The 25,773-nt window shown below is 44.0% G+C and overlaps 1 protein-coding gene across 3 annotated transcripts in view; it reads right to left on the bottom strand.

Annotated features, from left to right (window-relative positions):
* Armh3 (armadillo like helical domain containing 3) overlaps positions 1-25,773 on the bottom strand; it is a 182,852-nt gene that overhangs the window by 13,992 nt on the left and 143,087 nt on the right. For 2 of the 3 annotated variants that reach the window (XM_027407156.1, XM_027407157.2), the window contains one exon: positions 12,878-12,956. In XM_027407156.1, coding sequence (XP_027262957.1) covers positions 12,878-12,956 — 79 coding nt within the window. Of the gene's footprint in view, positions 1-12,877; positions 12,957-23,263; positions 24,201-25,773 lie in introns of those variants that run through there. The other variant, XM_027407158.2, reaches the window with a different exon arrangement.

Raw genomic sequence — 25,773 nt, 5'->3', positions numbered from 1 at the left:
AACCATTTATAACTCCAGTTTCAGGGGTTCCTCTAGCCTCCCTCCATGGGCATTGCACACATGTGGTGCACAAACATACACATATATGCACGCAGGCAAAACACTCACAAATATAAAAAAGACATTATGGCCTTGTATTAGACATGTAAACCAACACAACAGAACTGACTTCTGAAATGGATCTGTACCACGGCATTTACATCAATTACCCATCATTTATTTATTTTGTTTTCAGGCTGGGTCTCATGCAAGACTGGCCTCAGACTTACTCTGCAGTCTAAGCTGGCCTTGATCACTTGATCCTCCTGCATCTACCTTCTAAGTGCTGGGGTTACAGGTGTGGGTACCATACCAGTTTTCTCTAATGCTGGGAATCAGACCTGTGGCTTTGAGCATGCTATGCAGACATTCGACCACCTGAGCTGGGTCTGTAGCCCTCAAGGTATTAAAATGCAGAAAGAAGAGATAGCAATGGAACTGGGTATTTGAGGGGAAACAAATATTTACTTTTACTATACAATAAACACACACACACCCTTGAAACAAACAACAGATCTAAATGTAAAAGCCTGAATTATCTGGATTAGGAAACTTTTAGAAGAGGGCTGACAATATGGTTGAGAGGATTATCACCAATCTGGAGACCAGAGTTCAAGCCCTGAGCCACATGGTGGAAAGGCAGAACTGGTCCCTGCAAGTTGTCCTCTGACCTCTGCACGTGCTGGCACATACAAACATCCCTCCCCGCCTACAGTAAACAAACAAATGTCATTTTTTAAAAAGTATAGAAGAAAATGAAAATCGAAAACCTTTACAACTAGGAATAGGTAAAGATGTATACAAGATGTCCTCCAACTTGTTATATAGATCTGCCTGACTCTGCCTCCCAAGTGCTGGGTCTAAAGGCGTGCACTGCCGCCACCACCACCACCTGGCTGTTTCTGTTTGTTTAACTTCTGGAAATTCTTTTGCCTCAGCCTCCTAAGAGCTGCAATTACAGACAAGAGCCACTATGCCTAGAGGAAATGTTGTGTACCTTGATTGCTGTGACTGGTTACACATTTCATTGTACACTAACTATACTTCAGTAAAGTTGAATAAAAAATAAAGTTCAGCAAACCACCATGACTAGTATTAAAAAGTATGTGCACAGCCGTAGGTGAAAGCTTGTCTTTTGTGGTGTCATTATTCCACTGCAGGCTGGGACAAGAATGCTTGGGATTGGCACATTGTACAAGTTCTCTTATTTCAACAGTGGGAGGATCCTTTTCCTTGTGTTCCTTCTCTATCTCTGGACCACCCGACCATCTTCGTTGATGAATCAACTGTATCTAAAATGCTGTCCAATGGGGCACCAGTAAGATGAAGGATCATTGTTGGTTGTACTTGCCTGGACCTGACACACAATCACTTCTCAAGCTCAGGAACGAATAAACTCTTGCCTTTTAATATTGTCAATGAAGGTCCTACTTTTGTCTTTTCCATAAAACTGAGGCGATGGTGGAAGGTACTGGATGACCATGGCTCTTCAAGAGGAACCCACTCTGAGTACAGCCATCAGTTAATCACTTGTGGATTTGTAAAGAGTGTCATAGTTCACAGGAGGTGTGAGAAAAGGGAGATTTACTCATCCTTCTTAGGCTTATAAAGGAGGAGCTGAAGCCATGACCCCAAACACAGCTACTAAGAGGTCCATGGGAATAATACCCTGTGGCAAAGTTCTAACACTGATGTAGAGGTCTGAAGCCAGGCACAGCCGCCTGTCGGCAGGAAGGTCAGAAGTTCAAAGCCAGCTTTGACAACATAGCAAATTCCAGGTCAACCTGAGCTCCATGAGACACTGCCTCAAAGGAAAGGAAGGAGGATGCAGAAGGATCTCAACCAGTCTAAAGCCAGTGCTGTGTATCTGTTGAGTTCTCATCTCAAAAGATAAACCCCAAACAGCAGTGCTGCATGCACTGTGCCCCTGGAGGACCGACAGACACCGTTTTGGAGGTTTTGTAGTGCCTAGGTTGGTACAGCAAGTACTTCTGTATTTTTGCACAGAAGCATTCTGGGAAGAGTCAGCCTCGGCAGGCACATACTTCCTGTCTTGCACCAAAGAGGTTCTTAAGCAGGGCGTTCTCATGTCCTGGGAGTTTCCCTTGGAGGTAAGACCTCGTTCTTTTTCAGAGTACCTTAGCTCACAATGGCTGAATAAAAAGAAAGAAAGGAATGGGGGGGCATAACCCCCTCCACACAAAAAAACAAACCCATAGCCAAGAGCCAAACAGCAACCAACCTGTCACAAAACCACAGACACTTGGTGAGTATCTGTTCCTCCAGTGGGTACTGAAAGTGACTTTCTATCTAAGATAACTTGATTTTCTCCTATGGAACCATCACTTAATGTAACTTGTTTGGAACAAGTGATCCAAAGGGTGGAAGTTGACCTCGTGGTTTTCAGAGAAATGGTCTGTTTGAAGGGCAGCCGCTTTCTGTCTGCAGCCCCGCCCCATGCAATGCGCACAAGTTGGCTGTGTTGTTTGTCCTCGCCCTCTCTATTCTCATCTTCTACACTTCAGGTGCAAATCCAATTTTAAAACCAATTTAAGCTGCCCAGTTCTCACAGTTGGTCCATGTCTTTCAAGGCTGCTTCCACAGGGCTTTCTACTGCCTTGAGACTTATTGACTTGGCAGGCTGTGCTGCCCTTCAGCAGGTAGACCAGATAATGAACCTCACAGTGGGTGATTAGTAAGAGGCCATCACTTGGTGAAAGGATTGGTGACAGTGGCCTTCCTTAATTTCCCTGGGCAGTCACCCCACCTCCCTGAAGCCACAGACAGCACTGTGAAGCTTTCTTTGCATTAATTACAGATCCAACACACGCAGCCCCTTACCCTGTATAAGCAAGGCCTCTATCTAATCATGTTTAGAGGTACCAAGGTAATGCGAGTGGAGGAGACACAGGTCACACAAATACTCCATCAGGCCTCCTTCACACTCTGTCCTGATAGAGCCAACAGGCAGATATGTCTGCACTCCCTGCCTGAGGTCTCTTTCCCTGCAAACACTGTATCTCAGAGAGTTAAACCCTGAGCTGAAGAAATCACCGTCTCAGATACAGTGGTACACCCCTATAGTCCCAGTACTTGGGAGGCAGAAGCAGGAGGACCAGGAAGGAGTTCAAAGCCAGCTGTCTCTGGTCCTAACTCACTAGCTTCTGTCTCCTTCCAGGGCATTGAAGACTTCCCACCCTAACAGTCAGAATCCCATTTGTGAGCTATGCTCAGTTTCCCCTTTAGCTGAGTGGGTTATTTTCCAGATTGCAATTATCATGTGATTATGGTTGTTATAAAAAATCAAAATACTATGGGCTGTGATGGCACACGCCTTTAACCCCAGAACTAGAGAGGCAGAGGCAGGCAGATCTATTTGAGCTCAAGGCCAACCTGGTCTACAAAGCTACATAGAGAAACCCTGCCTTGAAAATTTTAAAAACAAAACAAAAACTGTTATGAGTCCTGAAACTATTTCAAGGTGGAGAGACAGCTTGGCATTTAGGTCACTTGGTTGTTCTTGCAGAGGACCTAGATTTAGTTCCCAGCACCTGAATGGTGGCTCACATTACCTGTAACTCTAGCTCCAAGGGATCTGTCATCCTCTTCTTGCCTCCATGGGCACCATGTGTAAACACGGTGCACAGACACTCAGGCAGCATCCACACATACCAAATATTTCAAGTCAAATACAACTTAACAGAGACACAACTTTGCATAAGGACACCCCCAGCCCCTGCTACTACCACAGCGCAAAACAGGCTCTTCACACATTTTGGAAAAGTTCTAAAGAACTTCCTAGAAGAGGTGCTAGTGGAGAGCAAACAATCTCCCCAAAGACAAAGGAGGGCCATGCTCCTGCACGCTCCTACCCAGTAACTAGAGCAACTGAAGGGAAGAGCCTTCTTGGTTCAAATGAAGACAGAGGGACTGCTCTGCTGCCACTTCTTCAAGGATGGCCCGGTCCCACTGTCTGCCTGTCACCCCAAGCACTGTTCCTTCCACACACTGTCATGTGACCGTCACCCCCCACGAACTGTTCTACCTCAATGAAGAAACTTGTGACAGAGGCAGACACAGCTGTGCTCTTTTCCATGTCAGTGACCAGCCTGTCTGTTCGACATGACTAAAGACTTTTGAATGAAATAAGACTCACTACCTTAAAAGCAGTTAAGAAGCCAGGTGGTGGTGACATGTGTCTTCAATCCCAACACTCGGGAGGCAGAGGCAGGTGGATCTCTGAGTTCAAGGCCAGCCTGGTCTACAGGCAGGACTACACAGAGAAACCCTATCTCAAAAAAAAAAAAAAAAAAAAAAAAAAAGCGGGGGGGGGGGGGGAGGCAGGCTGGATGGAGATAGAGTTCAGTTGGTAGAATGCTTGCCTGGGTTAGATCCCTGGTACCATACACATGTGGCTTGTAGGTAGCACATGCCTTGTAATCAAAGCACTAAACAAGGCAGAGGCAGAAAGATCAGGTCAAGGTTATCCTTAGGTACAAAGTGAATTCAAGATCAGCCTGGGATGTAAGTCTCAAAGGGCGATTATACACACACACACACACACACACACACACACACACACACACACACACACACACAGTTTTTATATATTATCTACTGTTTAAATAAAAACTTTCACATCTCTTTGGTATGTAGGAAAAGTCTTCCTGAGATACTTGGTTGGAATAAAGGGGCTCATTTCACTTATGAAAGTTATCATACCATGCTAGGTTCCTGTACACATTTATTTCTGGCAAGTAAACCTCTAGAATGGATGGTACTTTGAATCCTCAACTAAATATCTTCTCTCTCTAAGACTTTTGACTACCTCCCATGCACAACTCTGTTTCTGTTATTCTCCCTGCTTCTTGACCTATTCCTTCAAAATGTCTGACAGACTCAAGTGGTCATACGTACCCTAGCCTGACAAAATAGAGAAGCGTAGACTCTGGAGTCAAGCCGACTTGGGTACAATTGTAGCCCTGAACAAATCAGTCTCTCTAGTGTTCTTACCTATAAAATAATAATTGTGTCTATCCCAAATATTTGATGTAGGATTTAAGTAAATAATACATACAAAAGTGCCCCCTCAATAATTATATAGTGTATTCCTGTCTTTTGTGCATTTGTATCTGTATTAAATCCAAGATACCTTCTCCCCTAAGCAGGGTCTGTCCCTGGTCCAATTAAGAGCATTGTGCCAGCAGCACTTGACCGGGCAGCTGACTCTCTTCTATGGGCAGCATGCAGGAGCCGCCCTTCCTCTGACCTGGTGTCTTTCCTGCTTCAGGGAACAAATACAGTGAACAAACAACTCCACTGAAGTGTTTTTCTGCCCAACAGGTCACTGAAATGCCAGAACACAGACACAGACACCAGGAAGGTAGGGTCAGACAGCTAAGACTTTCTCCCGTGTCTCCCTCAGTCAGAGTTCCCTCAGGAACCATCACTCATGGCTACAGAGAGCAAGGCAGTGCAGGGCTACAGGCTATAGCCTATTGTAGAAAGGCACACCGCCAAGTACAGGAAGCTGAGTTATGGCCATTGTGGGAGTCTAAATCTTAACTCTTGAACTTGCATCTTTGTGCGGAGCCTGCCTTACACAATGGTTAGAACCAGGTCCTAGGAAGAGAAAACAGCACAGGTGCCTCAAGCATCCTGTTCAAAACCCAGAAGTGCCCAGGACATTCCTTCCTTCCTTCCTTCCTTCCTTCCTTCCTTCCTTCCTTCCTTCCTTCCTTCCTTCCTTCCTTTCTTTCTTTCTTTCTTTCTTTCTTTCTTTCTTTCTTTCTTTCTTTTGGTGGGGAAAGGTGGACAGGCAAAGTCTCTCTCTGTGTGTAGCCCTGGATGTCCTAGAACTCCCTATGTAGACCAGGTTGGCTTTGAACTCAGATCCTTCCATCTTTGCCTCCCAGAACTGGGATTAAAGGTGTGCTCAACCATGCCCAGCTAGGGTTTTTATAGAGGTGGTTCCTATGAGGAAAGTGAACCATATGAACTTCCTTCTCAGAAACTCCTTAGAGTGTCACAGGCCTTCTCCTTCAACAGCCACCCATGTGCTGAGGCTGGGTCACAGGCCTGATCTGAGAGAGCTGGACTGTAGCAACAGCTGGCTCCATATTGTACACCAAACACCACACATCAGCTCCCTCCACTACTTATACCCTCAAGTCTGTCATATACATGCTGAGGGGCACAACTCTGAAGATGAAGTCTCAGATGACGTCTTGGCTTTCCTCAAAGGTCTTTAAGTTCTTAGGTTTTTGTTTTGTTTTGTTTTTTAGTTCTTAGGGTTTTCTACTACCAAGATTTTTCTGAGAAAGTTTTCTCAAGCAAAGGATTCTATCAGGGCCCCTAAAGACACTGAGCCCTCAAAGTGGGGCTCTACTCCTATTAGCATCTCACTTTTCACTGGAAATAAACTAGGTTGAGCCTGGTAGATCAAACCTCTAGTTCTAACATCTAAGAGACCGAGGCAAAAATATGGCCACTAGTCTGGAGGCCAAACTGGGTTTCTTGGTGAGTTACGTTTACCTGAGCAAGACATCAAAAACAAAAAAAAGGGGGGGTGTAGGTTAGGTATGGTTTGGATTTCTAAATACCTAACAGTCATTTATAGTTTTTTTTTAAGATTTATTTTTATTTATATGTATCTGTATCTACAGGTATATAATATGTGTGTGTCATGTACTTGCTGGTGTCTGTGGAAGCAAGAAAGGGTGTTGGCTACCTGAAGTTTGAGTTACAGATGACTGTGAGCAGCCCAATAAGAGCTCTGAGAATCAAATCCTGGTCTTCTGCAAGAGTAGCAAGTGTTCTTCGATGCTGAGCCAGCTCTCACCCTGCAGCAGTCATTTGCTACACTCTTAGATCAGGAGAAACCAAACAGGTTTAGAAACTTTATTGAAGTAATACTTAGCAGCTTTCAACAGTACTCTGGTTTGTAATAATGCTTCAAAAAATGTATTGTGGGCTGTCAAGTTGGTTCAACATCTGCCACCAAGCCTCAATTTCATCTCCAAAGCTCAAATAGTGGAAGAAGAAAACTAATGCACAATACACACATAGTACATGTAAAAAGTGTCTTATACAACTTTATGCAGGCCTTCTCTGGATCTAAAATCCAAAGTTCTAGGGAGAGCAGAAACTTAAAAGAAATTATAGGAATTAATTAAAACCATGACGGGCGGTGGTGGCATACACATTTAATCCCAGCACTCCAGAGGCAGAGGTAGGCAGATCTCTGTAAGTTCGAGGCCAGCCTGGCCCACAGAGTAAGTTCCAAGACAGGCTCCGAAGCTATAGAGAAAACCTGTCTTGAAAAACAAACAAACAAAAAATCTCCTAAAAGAGAGCTAGAGGGTTTTAAGTGTTTAAGAGCTCTGGCTGCTCTTCCAGAGGAGCTGGGGTCAATTTCCAGCACTCACATTGTAGCTCAAACTATCTGTAACTCCAGTTCCAGGGGATCTGACACCCTCACACAGACACACATGCAGGCAAAACATTAATGCACATAAAAATAAATCATAAAGAAAACCTCAGCAAAGAATGCTAACACAGCTGGCTCATGACTATAATCCCAGAATTTGGGAAGTGGAGACAGGAATATCACAAAGTCTAGGTTATTTTCAGTTACAAGGGAGTTAGTTCTGGGCTAACCTGGACTATATGAAACCTCGACTCAAAAAACAAGGCAGGAAAGTGGTGCATAGACATATATGCAAGACCAAGATGAAAGAAATCTAAAAAGACAAATGATCATCATAATAAAAACAGTAATGTCAGAAGCCAGCCTTGGCGACTCCCCATGCCTAGCTAGCCGCCAGCCAGTCTAGCATCCCACCCCTCAGGTTCCGGGACCTGGCCTGAGAAGCAACTAACACCAATCCCTTCCCCCACTTCCTTAACACAGGAGATTCCGGATACCTGCCTGAGAGCAATTAACATTCATCCCTCCCCCCACCTCCTTTTTCTCTGCTTCCTCCTTTCTCTATAAAAACCCCTTGTCATAATCAATAAATGGGCCTTGACAAGAAATCTGCTTGGTCCCGCTTTTTCTTTCCCGCCCATTATTTGCAGGCGTGATCCACCTCGGACTCACGAATTACCGAGCCCTGCGGGACGGGGCACAGTAACAATTCCTAATGCAGAAAACTAAACGGTCTGACTGCATCATCTGTGTCCCTGTGACCCTGTGGGTCCCAGCAGAGTGCCTTTCTCCATAAACATTCTTTCTCTGAGGGGTGTACTGGGAAATTAAGCCAGGAGACTGGTATGCTAGGCCAAGAGCTAGGATACTGGATTTGGAGCTACATCCCAACCCTTAAGGTTGTCTCAGAAAAATCCATGACTTTATATGCAGAGAAATTTTTAGCAAGTTCCTAGGCCACTGGGGTGAAAGCAAAGCTTGAAGATAGGTTTGTCTACCCTTAGAAACAGAAAGTAGAACGCTGGTTGCCAAGGTAGCAGGGGAAGGAGCAGCAAGTTGTTCAGAGGACAAGGTTTCAGTTCTGCAGGATGGAAAAGACTTTGAGATCTGTGGCACAACAGTGTGCATACTGCTAAGCAAACTGTTTCATACATCAAGGAATCTTTAGGGTGGCAAATCTCTTAAACTACAATTTCAAAAAACGAAGGTTTGCCTGTTAGGCCTTACAACATGCTTGGCATTGATAAGTGTTTGTGACTGAGTCAAAGACAAACAATTAGGAAGTACGGCGGCGCACACCTGTAATCCCAGCATTCAGGGGGCATTTCTATAAATTAAACTGGAGAAACTTTTTTTTTTTTAAAAGCAAGAGGCAGAGAGGAGGCAAGTAACTAAAGACTGACTTACATCCTAAATCAAATAACTTCAGACTGATTTTTTTTGTGTTTGTTTTTTTGAGACAGGGTCTCACTCTATGGCTCTGTAGACCAGGCTGGCCTCGAACTCACAGAGATCCACCTGCCTCTGCCTCCCAAGTGCTGGGATTAGAGGTGTGTGCGACTGCATCTCATCAACCTTCAAATACGGATGGCATTTAAGAACTCTGGAATTCTCCATTCCTCCTGACTTGTACAGGTCCTAGTTTTGAGTGTATTTTACAATTTATGCCTCTGTATTTATCGAACCCTATCTTTCCTCCCTGTCTATTCTGACCGTGACAACTGCAGAGACCCTGGCTATAATAGGACTTCTCATGTTTGAACCATCAATTGCAGTCTCTCTCTTTAAAATTACCTTGTTGTGTGTGTGGACATTTGTCTGCATAAGTGTCTGTGCAACACATGCAGACTTGGTACCCACAGAGGTCACAAAGGGGGTATTGGACCTCCTAGTACTGGAATTACAGATGATTGTGAGCTGCCATGTGGGTGCTGAACCCGGGTCCCCTGGAAGAGCAACCAGTGCGTGTAATTGCTGAGCCATCTCAGCACTTGGGAGGCAGAGGCAGGCGGACCTCTGAGTTCGAAGCCAGCCTGGTCTACAGAGTGAGTTTCAGGACAGCCTCCAAAGCTACAGAGACTCTAACTCTGTCTTGAAAAAAAAAACCAAAACAACAACAAACAAACAAAAACTTCAAAAACCTTCACAAAGCTAGTGGTCACGGTGGCTCCTGTCTCTAACACATAGCACCCAGGAGTCTGAAGCAAGAGGACTCTGTAAGCTGAAGGTCAGTCTGGGCTACATAGTGAGTCCCAGGTTAGCCTAGGCTGTACAGAGTGTAACCCTGTCTTTAAAACCAAGGATTCATAAATCTTTGCAACAAAATGACAGGCTGGGCAGGCAGAGCTAGCAAAGGGTCTGCCCTATCTGCCTAACTTACTAAATGCTAAAAATCCCAGCTAACATCCATTAACAGGCTTTAGGTTTTATTTAGAATCTACTAGGGATTTTAATCCTATTTTGCCCCCCCCCCCTTTTCCCTCCCTGCTAAGATAGCTGCTAACAGCTGCAGAGCCTTACTGCCCCCAAAGCCAGCTCTTTGGGAAGCTGCAAATACTCTTGACCTTGTGACATTAGTATCAATGTTCATAGGTGAAGGGAGAGAAGTACTCCACATAAGGGAGATAGACAGGCAGTCAAATCCTCTAATCTGATAAAAACAAGTGCACTATAATGCTGTCAGTTAGCAGCTTCAGAGGGGGTTGGGGAAGAGAAACGACTCCTAGGATAACAGTACCCTGTTAGTGGTAATGAGCATGTGAGGACACAGTAACTCTGTGACTTTGCACCAGTGATCCCACCTGCCCTTTTGTAACTACTTACAGAGTAAACACGTCACTGAGGGCTCCTCCCACTTGAGTGGTGCTAGGAATGAAATCAGGACCTCATACACGCTAGACAAGCACTCTATCCCAGCACTGAGCTCCTTTCCAAGAACTGCCTCACTTCTGGCTTGTGGACTCAGAAATCCCTGTCCATCACTTTTAACCTTGAAAGACGATGAAAGAGGGTGAGGATACAGCTTGTTAATCTTTCCTTTTCTGACTTCCTCATGCAACGCAATGGGTTTTTATTATTGGTTGGTGGCTGCTACTGGGAGAGCACATGGCTTTCGTGCTATCCAGAGCTTACAGTGTACCACTGTATGTTAAGGAGTGTCCCCTTTCCTTAACATACAGAACACATTACACAGAATGTTCTGTATAAAAATGACACCATACAACTAACATGGACTGGTCCAACAGGAAAAGGAAGAATCAAGAAACACCCCACACACATTTCCAGTATCAAAAGGAGTCTGCTCTGCTTCATAGGCAGAGGAAAAAGAAATGAAAGCCATTTATAAAGGCAGCTGTAAGCATGAGGGTGGGGTCACACAGCTGGCTTCACAAAAGAGAACAAGTATTCAAAAGAAACAACTGCCAGACTGGTAGAATGCTATCCATCTGGCTGCAGAAAGAGCCACTGGGGGGAGTACTGAGAAGGCTCTGTTAGGAAAAAGCTTGCCTGCTGCCTCACTGGGTGAACTGAATAGCTTTCAAGAACACTGGAACATATGGTCATGATACAATTGCTGGCTGGGCCTGCCAGTAAAAAACTCAGAAGAGCTACAATGCTGCACTGGTAAGGAAGGAGAACAGAATACACATGGTTTCACGAGTTTGGAATTTATTTCTTGGCTTTTCTAACTTAGAACAACAGGAAGCAAGAAAGGAGAATCTGGCACTCAGAATCAGGTATGTATTTACTGTGGGTGCGTGCAATGGGCATGTGTGGAGGACAGAGGTTCACACCAGTTGTGTGCCAGGATGGCTATCACTGAACTAAGAGCTCACCTATTCAACTAGACTGGCTGGCCAGCAAGCTCCAGGGATCCACCTACCTCTGCCTTCCTAGTGTTGGGCTTACAGGCTTACCTAGCTTTTTGTGTGTATCCTGGGGGCTTGAGCAGCAAGCACTTCACCCAGCTAAACCATCTCCTCATCAGCCTATTGTGTGCTTTTGGTACAAGACTCAAAAGCCTCAGAATGAAACAGCAAGGTGAGGCAAACCTGCATTGGGAGGTAAAGGCAGGAGAGCCAGGGGCTGAAGGTCACCCACAGCTTCACAGTGAATTTACCTATACGAGCTACATTCCTATCGCCAGCATAGGCTTTGTAAACAGTAGTTTTATATAAAGTTATGCACTTATCAATTATTAGAAGACCCTTATTTAAGCCAGGCAGTGGCAGCACACTCCCTTAATCCCAGCAATCGGCAGCCAGAAGCAGGCGATCTCTGTGAATTTGAGGCCAGCCTGGTCTACAGAACTAGTTCTAGGACAGCGAGGACTATGCCAAGAAACCCTGTCTTGGGAAACAAGCAAAACTGTCCCCACAAAACAACAAAAACCCACCCTTATTTAAAAAGACAAAGAGCCTCAGAAGGAAACACCAGGTCCAACTCTATGCCAAGCTGAAGCCCCATTTGTACTTTTATAGAACCCAGAGCTGAGTACAGGCAGTAAGGGAGAAGGGGATCGGGCCAGATTCAAGGGAAACAAAGGCACAAGACTATCTGCATCTTCAACTCAGACAATACCACAGAAAAACCTGCCCAAAAATAACTGTCCAAGGGAGAGAGAACTCAATCTATCTCAATGAGTTTATGCTTTAATGACCCACATACCTTCAGACTTGCTGAACACAAAGTTTTCCTGTGGCTGGAATTTATGTTCATTTCTAAGTTCTCATGCCTTACTTTTTTTGGTTTTAGTTCTTAAGGCAGTGTGGCGTGAAGCTCAGGCTGTCCTTGATCTCCCTATGTAGCCCAGGATAACTCTGAACTGTTCCCACCTTCCAAGTGCTAGGATTACAGATGTGTACCATTATGTTGACAACCCTGACTTTCAGAAATCAAAATGACTGTGACTGAGAGCTTTAAAAAGTAGTATTTTTATCACCTGCTGTAAGACAGTAACTTATCAAGTTTCACCTCATACTCTCTATATAATTAAACAAATCCTTCAGATGGCATAAACGAAGAAGGTATTAATCTATTTAAAGAACCAGCAAGCGGGGGCTGGAGAGATGGCTCAAGGGTTAAGAGCACTGACTATTGCTCTTCCAGAGGTTCTGAGTTCAATTCCCAGCAACCACATGGTGGCTCACAACCATCTGTAATGTGATCTGGTGCCTTCTTCTGGCATGCACTGTATACATGATAAATAAAAATAAAAGACAGCAAGGTGAATTCATCACTTAAAAAAAAAAAAAAAAAGAACCAGAAAGCAATCCTGCATTAACTTTTCTCAGCAGCCTGGCTTTATCACCCCACCTGGAGCTCAGTCACAGAATCCCATCACCAGAAGGAGACAGCTACTTGATCCTTACCACCAATGAGGTCATCCCAGAGAGAGAAGTGACTTACCTGTTCTTCTGAGAGTTGAGATATGTGATTCACAGCAGCGTAGGACTCAATTTTGGGATTAAAGTGATTGATGATGGCTCTGAAATAAAGAATTAACATTAACATGGTCCCAGATGAAAGATAATGATAATCTAGTTAATAATAAGGACTGAGTAGCCTTGGGTTAGTTTTTGTCAACTTGACACAGCTACAGTTATCTGAGAAGAGGACACTCAACCAATCTGATGGCTCGTAGGCAAGTCTGCAGGGCATTTTCTTGACACTGAGGGGCAGGGCCACCCCTGGACAGGCAGTCTTCAACAGTACAAGAAAGCATGGTAAAGGACTGCAGAGGTAGCTCAACGGTCAAGAGTGCTTGCTGTTCTAAGAGAGGACCTAGGTTCAGATCCTAGTGCCCACACTAGGGTAGCACACACCTGATTCTAACTTCAATTCCAGAGGATCTCAGGAACACACTTTCAGGCCTCTGAGGACACTGAATGCACCTGGTACCCACACACAGGCAAACATATACACACAGAAAAAAAATAAAAATTAGAAAGAAAAGCATGCAAGTTGGTAAGATGAGCAAGCCAGTAAGCGGAATGCCTCCAAGGCCTGTTTCAGTTCCTGCCTGAAGATTCCTGTCTTGAGTTCCTGCCCTGACTTTGCTTTGATGGAGGAAATAAACCCTTTCCTTCTCAAGTTGCTTTTGGTCATAGCATTTATCACAGCATTAGAACAAGGGTAACTGTTCTCTTCCTAAAACATGCGGTTACAAGTGGGAATGAACTGGAAACTGAAATGGGAAGAATTTAATAAATTATTGAAGTTGGGTGTGGTGGCTCATGCCTTTAATCCCAGCACTCGGGAGGTAGAGGCAGGTGGATCTCTTGAGTTCAAGGTCAGCCTGGTCTCCAGAGGGACTTCCAGGACAGCCTAGCTACACAGAGAAACCCTGTCTTGAACTTCCCCCGCCCCCAAATTATTGGAGAATATTATCAAATGCCTCTGATGTGGGAAATAAGCTAGAGAGAAAAGCACCTAAGTAAAAACCAAGTCATGCTAAGATTCCTTGAAAAAGTATCCAGGGGCTGTCCAATTGGGGGCCTGGTATTCCAGGTGGAATGAGGGGTAAATGGGTGCTCAGTGAAGCTGGGCTAACTATTGCAGACCCAATACAGCCACTGAAGAAGCTAAGCTTTACCAAAGCTGACACTCAGTCTTCATGCTTTCAAGCATGCAGTTTCAAACCAAAATTTAAATTCCAGGCACTGAGACCAAGATCAGAGTATCGCTTTCAAATGTTTCCTGTCTATCAATTGTTCAGAGTATCGCTTTCAAATGTTTCCTGTCTATCAATTGTTCAGAGTATCGCTTTCAAATGTTTCCTGTCTGTCAATTGTTCACATCCAAACTCACCACATCTTATTAAATTTACCTCTCAAAAAGTCTCTGAGGAGTTTGGGGGAAAGTGCTTGTTAAAGAGATGTGAGAATCTGAGTTCAGAGCCCCAGCACCAGTATAAAAGTTGAGCATACTTATGTGACCCTGAAACCCCAATACTGGGGGGAGGAGATGCAGAGACAGGGGGCTGGCCACCAGCTAGTATAGTGGAAAAATAAGGAGCTCCAGGTTCAGTGAGAGATCCTACTTTAAACTTAGGTTCCATGGGTAGAGAACATAATTTCAATAGTGGTGTGAACGTTATAGGGATAACCAACTGTTCTCTGCTTGGACAGGAAGACCTGCTCCACACAAGGAAACGCATGCCTAGTACTATAAATCTGACCAAGAACCCAAGGTTGGAGAGCTCTCAAGTCCAGGATTGTTCTGCAAATGGACTTAATGTCAAAATACCCTACAAATTTGTATCTCTCTACCGCCAGATTAGTATAGTTCTCAGACCTCACAGAGAAGTTTCTCTGGTGGAGGGCAGTCTATGCAGAAACTCACAACTGGTCAAGCCCAGACAATCAGTGCTAACAGAGTGCTCAGCCACATGTGGAACACCTACACAACGCCACTCCATAAAGTTCAAGGACCCTCGTGGAAGAGAGGTGGGAAGACTCTACGAGCCAGAGATCAGGGAGAATGAGAGCAAAACAATATCTTCTGAACCACATCACTCATGGTCTCACTGCAGCTGCTTGGAATGGGAGGGGCTCATGAGTCCTCACTCCCAACTGAGGAGCTGTGGACATGCGATGGTTTCTGGGGGAGGGACAGTGAATTTTCTTTAAGGGTGTGGCTCCTGGTAGGTTGCCCACTCTCTAGTAATGGCCTTAAACCCAGGAGTGTGTGTATGTGTGTATATATATATACACACACATATATATGGGCAGCACAATTGTTGTCAGTGGGTTATTAAAAAAAAGGGGTTATTAGGAAGTGGATGTGAATCTGGGAGGAGCTAGAGGAAAGTGTGTGGGGTGAATATGATTAAAATGTACTTTATGAAATTCTTTAAAGAATTAACAAAAATATTTTTAAAAAAATATAAAGTGGAGACGCAATTAAAGAAAATAACTGAAGCTCACCTCTGGCCTTCACGTGTGCCCAGGTGGGTGAGTGCACTCAACACACACACACACACACACACACACACACACACACACACACACACACACACACACACACACACACACACACACACACACACACACACACACACACACACAAACACACACACACACACACACACACACACAAAGAGAGAGAGAGAGAGAGAGAGAGAGAGAGAGAGAGAGAGCACATAGAAATAGCATCAAGAAACCCCAGTCACAAAGATATGTATCTCTGAAGGGAGCTGATCCCAAGGTCCCAAGGAACATACACTTTGCCAATAAACCCCTCAAAAGGTCCTGAAGAAGATGCAGGCCAACAATGCAGAAACATCGAGGGCACAAGCAGAGGCTCCTGGGCTCTTGTGATGCCTGAGGTGGTTAAGGCCAGAAGGCCAAAGAGCCTCAAGTGCAAGCTCCACTGACTTATCTTCATGGCTCATGTCAAATTTGTGAAGCATATTTGAAGCTACATGGTCAAGAGTCCCAGGCTCTGCCAACCATAGCTCAAGGTTCAAACCATGGCTGAGACTCCAGCTCCAGCTCCAGCCTTCAGCTCCTACTCCTACTCCTACTCCTACCCCAAGTGCCCAGGACCCTGTGAAAGAAAAGGCCCCACAGAAAAGGCTTCTTTTTATCTGCGGAGGCAAGAGAAGACGGACTGGTGCGGCCTTCCACATTATTTACAGATGTTTGATGCTCTGCTGTTTTTACAAGCAAACTTAAGGGCAACACCTGCTTTTAAAAAAGAAAGGAAAGAAGGAAGAAGAGAGAGAGACAGAGAGAGGGGGGGAGGAAGGAAGGAAGGAAGGAAGGAAGGAAGGAAGGAAGGAAGGAAGGAAGGAAGGAGGGAAGGAACCTTCCTGAAATAAATGCCTTGGTATAGGTATATTTTTTTCATTTCTTGCCTGTTGTAGCAGAATATGCATGACTTATTATTTTATTTTTAGATAGGGTCTAACTCTAGCCTACGCTTGCTTTAAACTCTTGCCCATCCCATTGCCTCAGTATCCCAAGTATTGAAAATACAAGTGTGAGCCACCACACTTGGCTCAGAACACAGGCTTTAGATCAAAGTTTGACAAGAGTTATTATTGATATAAACAAATGATTGATAATGTGGAGAAAAAACTAAATCTTTACTAACACTTAGCCACAGCTAAGTGCTGTGGGCAACAGAGAAAAAAGCCCTGAATGTTTGAGGTCCTGAGTGATATATGTTGACATGGGCAATGCCATGTCAAGGGCCCCAAAGCCTCAGACCCATGGGGAAAAGACAACACCTTCCTTTGGTCTCTGTGTTGATTGCATGTGCAGAAAATATTCATAATATCCCCCCTACTCCCCACCCATATATTTATAGCCTGAAGACTGGTCTCTTACAGAGACTGTTCCTACCAAGATCAGCTAAACCTACCCCCTTGATTCAGTTTTATACTGTAAATTTTATCCTGCCTCCCCTGTTTTTCTGTATGCAATATGCAATACCCCTGCCTTTCTGTTCAGCTCTATATAAGAAATGTACTGAGGTTCCAGGTTGCTGTGGTTTCTCCAGCCAAGAGTCCAGACTGCCCTATCTCAGCTATTTTTGTGTGTTCATGTGTCTGTCTTTTCTTCATTCTCTTGACATCCTAGTCAGGTCCATCCCTGGAGCCATGCAGGATGTAGCACAGTGTTTCAGGAAATATGTACAGATACTTCCCCCTCCTAGGAGACTAAGTTTAATTCCCACTAGTACTAAGGATTGGCTAGATTTAGGGATTTATTCAGAGCAGCAAAAGGGAAAAGGCAGAAATTAACAGTAGAAAATGACTGGCAATAATGTGCTAACCAGGTGAGGGTTAACAGCCCAGTGATAGCACAGACATTATAAGAAGGCAACTTCACCTGTCTTAGGTTCTCCCAGAAATTTATAACCCTAAGAAAAATACCAGATAGCATGAGGTACACATGTTACACATGTACACTGTAACAGCAGTCAGGGAGCAGAGGCAGAAGGACTGACTGTTCAACGCCAACTCAGTCTCAAAAAACATAAGGTCTAGAAGCCAGGCTTGGTGACGCCTTTAATCTCGGCACCCAGGAGGCAGAGGCAGGTGGGTCTCTGTGAGGTGGAGGCCAGCGTGGTTTACATAGTGAGTTTCAGAACATCCAGGGCTACACAGTGAGTCCTTGTCAAAAGGTAGAAGAAGAAAGAAGGGGACACTAGGGGCATTGCTTAGGGGTGGAGTACATTCCTAGCCTCTACAAGGCTCTGGGTTTGATCCTCAGCCTAAGAAGAGAAGGGATCAAAGCGTAATCAAGGAAGGAGGGGATGGAGGGAAGGGAGAAGGTAGGAGGGGAAAAGGGAAAGAAAGAAAAACCTCAGACAAATTCCACCTGGGGGCACACGACAGGATACTAGCACTTGTTAAGACAGTAAAGGTCATGAAAACAGGACTTGGGGAAATGAAAAGACTGTAGGGCACTGGGAAGACATGACAAGTAAATACAATACAGTACCCTGTACTGGGCTCTGGAACAGAAAGAAGATATTGATGGGTAAACTATGAAATTTAAATAAATTAGGGAGTTAGGAATGACAGACATATCATGCTAACATTAGCTGAGACTAGGCTAAGGAGATACAGAAGTCTGTATTATCTTTGTACTTTTCCTGTAAATCTACAATTATTCCAAAATAAGTATATTAAAATGTGTGCAGGAGACAGTGTAAGTCAGTATTTTCTTTTAGCATAGGTTACTGTTAGTAAGGAATTAGCGAGCTATCCCTTTTGGTTCAGGAAACCAAAGTATAGACTAGAAAATTTTTAAAAATCATAGTCTAGTCAGACTACTTATTCTGAATGATTTCTGGCAAATGATACTATCTTCAGAAAGTGCCTGGGAACACTAACTATAGGCATATAATAAATATTTGCTAAAAACGATTTAAACCCAAGAGGTTTCTTACAATAATAAAGCATAAATATATAACATTTATATAATAGTGCATTACATATAAGACACACTTGGAAAAGCAATGCCACTCATCTAGCACAGAATCTGGCACCCAGATGGTATTCAGTAAATATTCAATGAATGAATAAATCACACTGGACAGAAATGGGTCCGAAGTTGGGTAACTTGGGTTTCCAGAGACAAGCAAACAGCATGTTAAAGTAAGACCTGGTAAGGGGTGTTTGTGCATTCTATGAAGATGCTGTGATTGGTGAAATAAAAAGCTGAATGGCCAATGGCTAGGAAGAGGTTAGGCGGGACTTGTGGGGACAGAGAAGACTCTGGGAAGAAGGGCAGAGTGGCCAGCCAAACTTGGAGGAAGCAGCATGGGTAGTACGGGAAGATGAGGTAATGACCACTCGACAGTTGATGAAAATAAGTGGGTAATTTAAGTTATAAGAGCTAGTTAAGAACGAGCCTAAGCTATAGGCCAAACTTTCGTAATTAGTCTCCATGTTATCACTTGTGAGCTGGCAGTCCAAAGAAAAATCCATCTACAACTGCTTCCCTGAACAACACATCACAATGGAAAAAAACAAGGATTTTAGATGTAGAGACAGGAGTCTTGAGTTAAAAATCCTGATTCTCCACTGGGCACTGTGGCACAACTTAGGATTCTATCACTCAGGAGGCTGAAGGAGTTGAGGGGGCCAGAGGGTGTAAGGTCAGTCTGAGTTAATGAGACTGCCTCAAAAATTCAGGGCATGCGTAAGACCCTGTTAGATTACCTTGTACTGGCAGAAAATAATTGAAAACTCAATTCTTTCATTTACTTGCTGCAAGAAAACAATGCCTTTTAAGTGCCAGCTTTTTCATCTGGTTGGATTTCCTCTCTAAAATTTCTTTCATATTTTCTTGTATACCATCTAACTAATTTGCCCTAAAGGCAGGCAGGTAGGTGGTGGGTGGGTAGGTGTGTGTGAGTGTGTGTTTTGCTGGGGATTACCATTAAGCTAAATCCTCATCTAGTTTTGTTTGTTTTGTTTTATCTTTTAAGCAATTTCTTCTTTCCTAGACCACCCTGTGACATACTGTACAGTACACTACAGAGCATATTCCTAGGTATCTGGTGATTATCAATGGGAAAACCATTCTGTGCTTTTAAACATTCTTAACAGAAACTTCCCAACACACGTATGACTGAGTGATACGTGTCAGTGGACAAACAGTTTCTCTGAGGTTTAGTTATTTAATTTTACACTAACTTTTCTTGTCACCTTCACAACTGTCACACACACTCCCATTCCGTGCAATAAAAAGCTTCTTACCTTATGGAGTCAATGAATCTTCAGCCCATACAATTCAACCACAAAAGCAACAACAACAAGAAGCAATTTCCCCTGATGCCTGTTAACAGCATGCATTACAAGCCTCAGAGACTCTGCTGATTAACATCTAACAAACAAAACCTCAGATAAGAATTCCTCCCAACTTATCTAATCAAAACCTTCATCAGCTGACCTGCTGGGGCATTCCTGTCTCACCCTCCACATCTCTTCTTGATACTACTGTCCCTGTGACTGCTCTTTTCAAGACCAAAGACCAAAAGAAACAACTGCATGTATTTTTAAAAAATAAATGACAAAAAGGGACCTTTAGCATGGAAGGCATTTTGATAAATAAGAGAATGAAGACAAAGAACATGAAAACAAAAGATGAACAACCGGGATGTGGAAATGGGGGTGTAGGGTAAGAAAACAGTAGGAAAAGGGGCTGGCATGCAGCTCCATTGGTACAGTGTTTGGCTAGCATGAAAGAAGCCCCCGGTACCACATAAACTAGGTGCTTGTGATCCCAGCACTTGGGAGGTAGAGGCAAGAGGATTGGGAGTTGTGGGATAAATATAAAAATGATCAACGCAACATCATATAGCACGAACATGTGAAAAGGTCATGACGGAAGTTCCCAATTATGTGTAATTAACAGTTCCTAATTATGTGTAATTAGTATATGCAAAATAGGTGGGTAGGCATTTTGACAGCTGACAGGGAGAATAAGCCACTGGCTAGGACATCAAATTGCTCGCTTGCTTTACTTATTGATCCAAGTTTGTCATGTGGCCTAAGAAACTATTAAAGAATCTGACTAGTTTATGTGATAAATTTGCTGGCTGATGGGAGTGCACTGAAATGAGTGCCGCTGCCTGCCTCCTAGCGACGTGGGGGAATGACCTGAGCCAGCGTTCTTCTTGAAAAACACATGTGTCACACTGGGGAAATTATTTACGTCCCGCCTCCATTTTCATGCAGCTATGCACTACGTGAACGAAGGTTCACCACCCAGTAAACTGGAGGCAGTGGAGGATTAGCAGTATGAAATGTGCAGGCACATGGCCTCCGGGTAGCGGCCTCCCCCGCTAACGCAGTGTGTGCTTTGGGGAGTTTGGGCTTTCTACCTTGATGCATGGCTGCATCTGATCTAGGTTTCCACCTCATCACCTGCTGGGAATTAGGCAATAGGTTATAGCTACTTTCCTTGAAAAACGGGTTCATTTATTCTCATTCATTCCCTGCGTCTGCCAGAAAACAAGCTGAGGTCCAGTTCTTGTGTCCCCAAATCACAGATTTCAGCCAAGTAAGACAGTGCAGGCTTTATACTCAGCTAAAACATCTCTTGCATTTCCATGTGAGAGGAATGACATTTCTTCCTGCTTTAGTGACTAGCCTAACATTTTTTTTCCAGTTTCTACAATCACAATGAATTTAAAGAATAATTAACCAAAGGAGCTGAAAGAAGCACGCCTTTCTATAAAGGACATCAGTGATGCATTCCTCTTGGACGCCCTCAATAAGTGACCAAAATAAAAATCTTCCTAGAGATAAAATGCTCACACGATGAACCCACCTGCCCAGGTCCCATTAAATAGTCTGTATATCAGGTTCCCTTTCTTTTTCTTTTTGTTGTTTTCGAGGCAGGGTTTTAGTGAGTAGCTCTGGATGTCCTGGAACTCTTTCTGCAGAGCAGGCTGGCCTGGAACTCAGAGATCCTCTTGCCTCTGCCTCCTGAGTGCTCGGATTAAAGGCGTGCACCACCACTGCTGGACTTTTCTTTTTTTTTTTAATTACTACTTTTAAAATTTTATTTTCATTTTCTGTGCATTGGTGTTTTGCCCTCATGTCTATGTGAAGGTGTGGATCCCCTGGAACTACAGCTGCAGACAGTAGCTGCCGTGTGGGTGCTGGCAATCAAACCCGGTCCTTGGAAAAAGCATTAGGTGCTCTTAACTGCTGAGTCATCTCTCCAGACCCCAGGTTCCCTTTCTCTGTCTTTATTGGCAAGTCAGGAATTACTGACTAGAAATGCTCCTGGGGCTAGAAAAGGAAACCTTTGAAGCCTGGCTCATTTCCTATCTCTGGAAGCAAGATCTTGCTTTACTCTCAGAAACACCTCCTAAGTGTAAAGGAACAAAATAGGCCATTTGAAATTATATAGTAAATGCTTCTGCTTTTCCTGAGAAAACAAAGATCTCCAGGGATACCTAGGAGAAATTCTAAAGAGTGGCAATCACCTTAAAATCCCAAAAAAGTAACCTAATTTTAATTAATGGCAAACATTCTAATCTTTTGAATATGACTTGAACATGTTCCAAAAATGACATGAGATAAAAGCCTAAAATACTTTAATTACATCTTATTCTCATTAGACCAACTAATCAATTATCATAAGACAATTTTTAAACATGAAGAGGGAAGGAGGCAGAAAAAATAAGCAACTCATGTAGGTTTATTTAGACTGGTTTTCTCTGTGTACCAGATCTGGCTGTCCTGGAACTAGCTCTGTAGAACAGGCTGGCCTTGAACTCACAGAGATCTGCCTGCCTCTGCCTCCTGAGTGCTGCTGGGATTAAAGGCATGCTCGACCACCACCCAGCTTCATTTAGGCTTCTTATCACTTCAAAAATGGAGGCAAATTTTTAGCAGTTTACAAGCTGAGGATGGAGAGAATGTTCTGTGGGTCCGTACTGTACCCATATGAAAAAAAGAGGCATCTGGAGCCCACACTAATCAGAAGAGCTAAACGTATCCTCAGTGGCAGAAGAGGAGGACTAAGCATCTCGTGTGAAGATAGGAAGAAGGCTGTCTAGAGCTCTGATGCCGGCCATCCAGTTCATGTCCTATAGGGGAGGTCCCAATGTTCATGCACAGAAGAAACAGGATGGCAGATCATATGTATGGATCACATACTGGCTTTCAAGGACTCCAAGAAAGAATGAAATTAAAAGACATGGAAAGAGGTTTATTTTCTATCCCAGGGGAACCTTTTAGAACTCCTCAGGAAAGGCAATCATCGAGACTGCCAAAGTAATTAAGCAAGTGAACACTTACCATAAAGCCCACATCAGTTAAGTGAGCAGAGATGGATCTTATTACAGCGCACTGTCAGCTCTGCGCCTGCAGGTGCTAACCACCGAGATGCGGTCCTGCTCTGCCCTGGATGCTCTCTGCTCACGGTGACAGCACTTTGTCCTTCCTGCCAGCTCTGAAGAGGGCTGTTCACCGGCTTTGGCAGTGACTTATGTTCCCTTTAGTATTCTGACACAGTGGTTTCCAATAAGAAGCCCAATGTCTCTTCTGTGAGTAGGCTAGAAGAGCCTTGCAGGTCAAGATGGTGAGAGAAAGCAGGGCTGACGGCAGTGCTGCTAGTGAGGAATGGCTGCTCCACCAGACTAAGAACTAAGTGGAGAACAAACACTCTGCCTTTAAGTACAACTGTATCAAAAGAGAAAAAAGTTCAAACTAGCCTTTGCAAACTACCTTCTTAGAAAAAGAGAAGGTACCGACGACCTTTTCCAATACTAAGGAGGCATCAGCATTTACTAATGGATGGAATTCAAAGACTCAAATTTTCAATAGCCTAATCAGTATCATTATTTAATAAAACAACTGTTTGCTAGAGGAAATGGTTATTTATCCCAAGACTTTCAAATGGCACCTGAACACCTTAAGTTCTATTTTGTTCTGTAAAAGGACTAAATGACAGATTATTGTTAGAGACTCTACACCAGGGACCCTCAAAAGGGGAACAGTATAAAAGTAGCTGCAGAGACAAATGCAAACATCAGACTCATTTAAAAAAAAAATCATCAAAGACCATATATATTACTCCAAGGAGAAAGTAAGAATAGACAGGTAGGTAAGGCTGGAGTCTAGAAACCAATAAACCTCTACCTCATTATAGAGGAACCTTAAAGACCGTTGGGCAACAGACGACTAGCTCACTGAAGAAATGTCCCAGACTGGGTGCCGGCATGAAACCAATGCTGGAGAGCTGACCACTCATGCATGCACACCAGCTTCTCTCTCACTAGGCCCTCCACAAGAGCACACAAAGAGCTGGGAAGAGTGGTTTGCAGCCACACTGTCCCCACAGCTCTTTGTCTGCAGCAGGACCTGCAGTTCCCTTCAGCGCAGGGCAATGGGAAAAGCAGGGAAGCTGGGTGACTTAGATCAAGCAGTGCCCCCTGCCCAGGAGACGTCTTAGGAGGGGGATAAATCTGGGGCCCTGTTCTTTGACAGCACTTTCAGTAATGGCTAGTAAAGCAAGGGTGAGAGCCAGCTCTAAACATTCATCATCATAGTGCAAGCTGAAGGCCTTCAGGGGAGCATCTTTGGAATTCCAGAGTAAGAAACTGAAGCGAGGTGGAGGGGGAGGCGCTGGCTCTGGCAGACTGTCTCCACAGGAGGCTGATGTAATTGTTTTATGCTCACGAACAGGCTATTAACTGTTTTCTTTCCAATATTCCATGGAGCGTGGGCTTCCCACCTCTTGAAAAGGTGAGGCTACAAAAGGAGAAATAAGTAGTGATTTGAGAACTTGGAATAAGTAACTTTTGCATTTTCTTCTTCACTGCAGTGACAGCTTTCTCCTACAGTCAAGGGACAGTCTGTCCTCAGAAGTCCTATGGTGTCTGAAGCAAAGGGCTGGTGGCACCGTCAGAGCCTCTTGTGCATTCAGACTGTTGTGACAGGTCCGTGAATACCTGCCATGTTCAGGTACCATGGACGAGGTACCATGGAAGGAAGGACGAGCCCAGATACCCAGGAGCATGCAGACTCCCGGGAGACAGAGCACAGACACTGTTTCTGTGGTAGGGATGTGGTAGGACAAAGACAAAGAATCCACGAGGGTTCCATAGACGCAGAGAGGAGGAGCACTTGTCCCCTCTTTAGGGATGGCATATGGAAGGATGGAGTCTGAGTAGTCTAAAACACAACTGTTTTAATCAGGCACAGAAGAACACTTTGTTACAGGGATGGAAACCAATATCCACCTTTTACTAGTTACACAACAGCAGGCTTGCTAGTAGATTAGATTCATAATGCAATAAACAGTCAAAATTGCCCGCCAAACTAAAGAGAAAGTGTGTACTTCCTTACCTAAGGTCTCACTTTACCCTTTGTCCCGCCATGAGACCTCTGGCTATTGGGGTTCTGTTTGATCAGTGCTAACTTAGATACTATTGGAGACACGCCTATAACTGTAGCTCCAGAAGAAACACATCTGGCCTCCACAGGCGCCTGTACTCATGTGTGCATACCACACACATGTATCAAAGAAACAGCTGTAGGGCTAGAGAGATGGCTCAGTGATTAAAAGTGCATAATGCTCTTGCAGAGGCCCGAGTTCAAATTCCAGACCCCATGTTGGGTAAGTATGTGTAACTCCAGCTCCTTTTTGCTTGGGCAGGCATATGCACATCGTCCACTCATACACACATAATTTATATTTTTGGTTGTGAGCCTAGCCTTTAAAGGCTGAGTCATCTCTCCAGCCCAACACATACACATAATTTAAAATAAAATTTTAAATTTTAATTATTTAATTAAATAAAATAAAATTTTTGTTTGTTTGTTTGTTTGTTTTTGTTTTGCTTTTGGTTTTCTGAGACAGGGTTTCTCTGTGTAGACCTAGCTGTCCTGGAGCTTACTCTATAGACCAGGCTGGCCTTGAACTCAGACTCACAATTGCCGTGTTTAAAGGCCTGAGCCACCATACCCAGCTATATGTTTTAAGTTTCTTTGGTTCCCTGTGGGTTTGTTAAGAGTGTATGTTTGGGAGGCAGCAGGATGACTCAGCCGGTGCTTAGTTTTAGTCGGTTATTAGTTTTGAGTTTTTTATACCTTTGTTTATTGTGTATGTATTAGGGTGTGTATGTGATGGTCAAAGGATAACTTGAAGGAATCCATTCTCTCCTTCCACCATGTAGGTCCTGGGGATCAAGGACCTGTCAGAGGGCAGCTTCTGCCATGTGGGTTCTAGGAATCCAGGTCGGCACACTTGGTGGCAAGACCTTTTACCCACTGAGTCATTTTAGTGGTCCTGATGGTTACTTCTGATTGTCAGCTTGCCACA

Source organism: Cricetulus griseus, chromosome 3 (genome assembly GCF_003668045.3).
Source record: "Cricetulus griseus strain 17A/GY chromosome 3, alternate assembly CriGri-PICRH-1.0, whole genome shotgun sequence".
Lineage (NCBI taxonomy): Eukaryota > Metazoa > Chordata > Mammalia > Rodentia > Cricetidae > Cricetulus > Cricetulus griseus.
This window is presented reverse-complemented; position numbering and strand designations above follow the sequence as displayed.